This window comes from Eulemur rufifrons, chromosome 20, assembly GCF_041146395.1.
Source record: "Eulemur rufifrons isolate Redbay chromosome 20, OSU_ERuf_1, whole genome shotgun sequence".
Taxonomy (NCBI): Eukaryota; Metazoa; Chordata; class Mammalia; order Primates; family Lemuridae; genus Eulemur; species Eulemur rufifrons.
In genome coordinates, this window is record NC_091002.1 from 5,217,191 (window position 1) to 5,222,216 (window position 5,026).

Here is a 5,026-nt window from a genome sequence, read left to right on the forward strand (position 1 = left end):
AGATCTATGCCCTAAGGGCACTAAGGAGCCCCTGCTGGCCTTCCCATGGCTCCCAGCCCCACTCCACCACTCACTGGCTGGTGGCTTTGGCAAGTTACTAACCCCCCCAAACCTCAGTTTTTTCATCTGTAAAATGGGAATAATTATAGTACCCACTTTTAGGATTATCATCAGGATTAAACAATCCACATAGGCTGGGCGAGGTGGCTCATGCCTGTAATCCTAGCTCTCTGGGAAGCCGAGGCAGGAGGATCGCTTGAGCTCAGGAGTTCGACACCAGCCTGAGCAAGAGTGACACCAAATCTCTACTAAAAATAGTAAAAATTAGCCGAGTGCAGTGGTGTATCCCTGTAGTCCCAGCTACTTGAGAGGCTGAGGCAAGAGAATCACTTGAGCCCAGGAGTTTGAGGTTGCTGTGAGCTAGGCTGATGCAACGGCACTCTAGCCCAGGCAACAGAGCGAGATTCTGTCTGAAAAAAATAAAAAATAAAATAAACAATCCACATAAAGCACTAGGTATTGTGCCCAGCAAAATATTAAAAGCCCACAAATGTGGTGGTGGTTATCATTTCACACTGGGTATTAGTCAGATAAAGGGCTGATGATCAAAGCCACCAACCTGGAAGTGAAGGGTGGTGGCAGTGTGAGGAGAGCTGAGAGAGGGGCAATTAAGCTGGCACAGAACAGGGCCACACAGGCCTAATGACCTCAAGCCAACTCCCCAAGCCCCAAAGACCCTGGTTATCTGTGCTCTGCGGTGTCTACAGAAGAGAAAAGTGTCACTCAGCATCCCTCCTTGGGTAAGAACAGCCCTGCACCTCAGTCTCTGGGTCCAGGGACAGGTACTGAGAGAGTACCACCCACCCTCAGGGGCGGGGCTCTCGGTCAGAGGGATGTGCTGTGATGTCAGCATGCTAAGACCACCTAACTGTCCACTTTTACAATCAATCTAAAGTGCACTCTGTTGATACCAGTAGAGCATCGGTCCCCAACCTTTTTGGCACCAGGGACTGTTTTCATGGAAGACAATTTTTCCAAGGACTGAGGAGGGGGGATGGTTTCGGGAAGGTTGAAGCGCATTACATTTATTGTGTACTTTATTTCCATTATTATTACATTGTAACATATAATGAAAAAATTATACAACTGACCATAGGTTGGGGACCCCTACTGTAGAGGATATCCTAGCCCAACACAGGGCCTCTTCCTTCCATCAAACTCACCTCTGTGGGTTTCTGAAACCTGCAGCCAAGAATCTAGACAGTACCACACAATTCTGCAACCATCAGTCAGTACCAAATATTCCCTGTGCCTTCGCACAGTCCAGAGCACTCTATCACAGTGAAGGGAGGACCCCTCCATCTGTTTAGGAGGCAGATGGGTGAAGAGCTGGCCCTGGGAGTTCAGGGGGGCTGCACCCTCACCACTTCGCAGGCCACAGCCTGCCCCCCAGTGAACACAGATTCTTGAGCAGGAACCACAGGATGCAGGCGGGAGGTCCTCCCACACACTAACACTACGCACACCACACAGGGCTCCAAGCAAAATGCTGCTGACTGGCTGAAACTACATGTAACCTGTAACCAAAAGCATGAGACTACTTATACTTAAACCATGTGACAGCTGTGTTTTCACTTTCTACCTCAGTTTAACACACTGGCAGTTGAGTCCACAGAGAGTGCAAGTAGGCCACACCAGATGGACCTGTCCAGTGTAAAGGACACACCTGCTTCAGCAGTAGTGATCTGCCTCAGAAGCAACAGAATGAAGAATCCAAAACAAGAGAACACAAAGAATATATTCTAGAATACACTTGCATTGGGCATCTCTAACACTGTTGGTATGCCCAATAATTTGCTCTAACAAAAAAAAAAAAAAAAAAAAAAAAGGAGGCCAGACATGGTGGCTCACACCAGTAATCCTAGCACTCTGGGAGACTGAGGTGGAAGGATCATCTGAGCTCAGGAGTTCGAGACCAGCATGGGCAATAGCAAGATCCCATCTCTACTAAAATAGAAAAAATTAGCCGGGCATGGTGGCACCCGCCTGTAGTCCCAGCTACTCAAGAGGCTGAGGCAGAATGATTGCTTGAGCGCAGGAGTTTGAGGTTGCTGTGAGCTAGGCTGACACCATGGCACTCTAGCCCAGGTGACATAGAGAGACTCTGCCAAAAAAAAAAAAAAAGGAAAGAAAGAGAGACTGAGAACAAATTTTGAAAACATTAGAAATCTGTCTGGCTCCAACAACCCATTTCATGCTACGAGTCCAAATTTCTAAAAACTATGAAAACCATTTTTTCCTAATTTATTTGACAGCAAAACCTGATCTATCATAGTCTCATTTGGGATAAAATCTGACATGAACTGACATGGGGCTAAGTTCACACTTTATGCAACAGTGAGGATATTTATTCCTTTAATTACAGACACATTAATGTAGTCGATTACACAATGCTGTCTCAACCCCTCTGGGAGTAGTATTCCATGACATACAGGACATACATTGCGTTACCTTTCCGAAACCTGAAAATTTTGAAACTGTAAACATCTGTACCCACAGGTTTCAGATTATGGGCCTTCCCCATATTTACACAAGACAGCTTAAATTCCCATAGTGTATGGTCTAAGCTTGCTGTCCAGACAAAACTTACTAAAGTATGTTTATATAAAATACTTAAGTACTTTATAGGTTTCTTACCCGTTTCAGTTCGGAAAGAGGCTTCAAAAATACTTTAACAGCTGCAAACCACCTCTTAAGTTTAAAAGGAGGAAATCTACAGCTCATAATTGCATTGGTTATTTTTATCTCTTGATCCGTCTAGATAGCAAAGGGAAACAAGTTCTTTTGCACGACCACAGCCACTGCCCGCATTTCCTTGTTCTTCATCCTCGGTGTGAAGCCACCTGTGTCAGCTTCCTTCTTTATGAGAACTTTCCTTTCCTGCCAGTCCGGACCACTTCCCATCTGCGATTCCTCTCCTGGCCCCTGGCCCTGCCCCTGCACCAGGCAGGGTGCATTCTCCATCCTTCCCACCCTGAGGCATGCTATCTTCTGCCTGGCCCCTTCCCAGAGGCTACACTACCTGTACTGCCCCCAAGCATCTATCCCTATACTGCCTTGTTGCTTAGCCATCTGAGCATGTGTCTTATTGGTAGAACGTTCTAGACATGGCAGAAACCAGGTCCTGTCCACTATACATTTCCTAATGAATGAAGGCAACTGCCTGGTATTTTCAGAACAAATAAACTGATCTGGAGGAACTCTCCTAGTTCTAACAGATGTGAGAGAATACCACACTTGCTTAGTAGAGGTAGTAGCTCCCACTTCAGAAAGGAGAGGAGCCTGGGGCTTTCTCACCAAATCACACCCGAAGTCTGCTTCTGACCACAGTGGAGACAAAGTGAGTGATAACACTACAGCCAGAATGTCCCCTCAGGCCTTCTAGAATAAAAACATCAGGAATTTGGCCCAGTTGTCTGCCTCAAATTGAGTACAAATGCAAATGGTGGCAGGGGTGGCCACCTTGACAGGATGACCCTCCAGCCCCAGAGCTACCACAGACCGGGTAAAGGTCTGGTCTTTCTTGTTGCTTCACTCCCCTCCCCCATGCCAAAGCAGCAGCATGTTTCAGCTCCAGCACCAAAGTCAACTGTGTTTAGCCAAAAAATTTGACAGCTAGTGAAACATGACACAACCCTGGGCACCACTGGACAAAATGTAAGTTAAATTCAGAAGAGACAATAAAACCCCACTGACACTGATGATCAATTCTGAGTGATGAAGGGAGCAGTCATTCAGAAAGATAGAAATGGCACATAAAAACAATACTGACTAAATACTGACTTGGAAATACTTAAGCTGACTGACCTGTCCACCACGTGTGTTCTATATAGGTCAGGACTATTGTCTCTGCTTCCTGTAAGTTACATGGAATCACAAATAGATGTCCACCAGCAAGGGAAACACTCAGGTTGTAAGAGGGGGAACCCGGGATTACTGGACACAGCACTGTCTATCCTCCACCTACACCTGAGTAGGGCAGGACTGCAACTACCCTCAACAATGTGTGCAACCACCAACTTTGAAGATTCTTACAATTCTGGAGAGTCTTGACCTTTTTCCAAAAGTCCAGTCCTGTTCCACTCCTGCACAACAGCACTAGACGTATAGCAAAGAGCCACGGCTTACACCCACCCAACTGTACCGCTCACCTTCCGAGTCCAGCATTCAGCCTTCTGGGTACCCCTCCCTCAGCCTCCACTGTGGCCCCTCACTCAAGCTCCCTGCCTGCCACTCTCCTCTTCCCCAACCTGGAGAGGTCCCTCCAGCTCCAGGCCTCCTTCTATGACCACCTCGCCCCAGCCTGACCTTACTACTCTGGCAAAGAAGTACCCAACCCAGACCCAGCCTCGCCCTCAGCAATCACCTCTGACAGGCCCTTACCCATGCCCCAGGCGGTGACTCTCTCCAGGCCCAGCCCTGACCCAGGCCCCCCGAGGTAACCCTCTCCCCCGCCCTCACCCATGCCCCCGCCAGTGACGCTCCCTGGAGCCAGCCCTGGCCCACGCCTCACACTCCGGGTAAATCATGCCCTCAGCGACCTCGGCGACGACCCCCCGCGGCCAGACCGCGCCGCTGACCCGGGCCTACCTTCGGCCAGGACCCGCCGCACCCGCAGCCTCAGCTCGCCCAGTTCCACCGTCTGCCCAACGAAGTCACTCTGATCGCGGCCGGCAGCACTGCCCAGGGAGCCTGGGCCCGCCAGGAAGTCGAGCGCCGACTGCAGCAACGACATTGCGGCTGCCGCACAGTGTCCCCCGGCAGCCGGAGTGGCCGGCTTAGGGGTCCCGCTCCGTCCGGGTCTGCTTAACAACCGCCCGCCCGTAGCTCTTCCATCTTCCGCCCCGGCGCCGTGACGTATGCACGCTGGAAGACGCACCGCGTCCGGCCGTGGCCGGAAAAGCGCCGGCGCCTCATTTCCGCCACGCTTCCTGGGCGCGCAGGCGCAGAGGTGCTGATGCAACGC

General features: G+C 50.0%; 2 protein-coding genes across 7 annotated transcripts in view; one reads left to right on the top strand and one right to left on the bottom strand.

The window, feature by feature from the left end:
• GAK (cyclin G associated kinase) overlaps nt 1-4,896 on the bottom strand; it is a 68,118-nt gene extending 63,222 nt beyond the window's left edge. For all 6 annotated transcript variants that reach the window (XM_069496179.1, XM_069496176.1, XM_069496175.1 and 3 more), the window contains exon 1: nt 4,651-4,896. In XM_069496179.1, coding sequence (XP_069352280.1) covers nt 4,651-4,795 — 145 coding nt within the window. In that variant the 5' untranslated portion in view covers nt 4,796-4,896. The remainder of the gene's footprint in view (nt 1-4,650) is intronic.
• The window catches only part of MAEA (macrophage erythroblast attacher, E3 ubiquitin ligase), a 400,167-nt gene that overhangs the window by 20,783 nt on the left and 374,358 nt on the right, over nt 1-5,026 (top strand). The window lies entirely within an intron of this gene.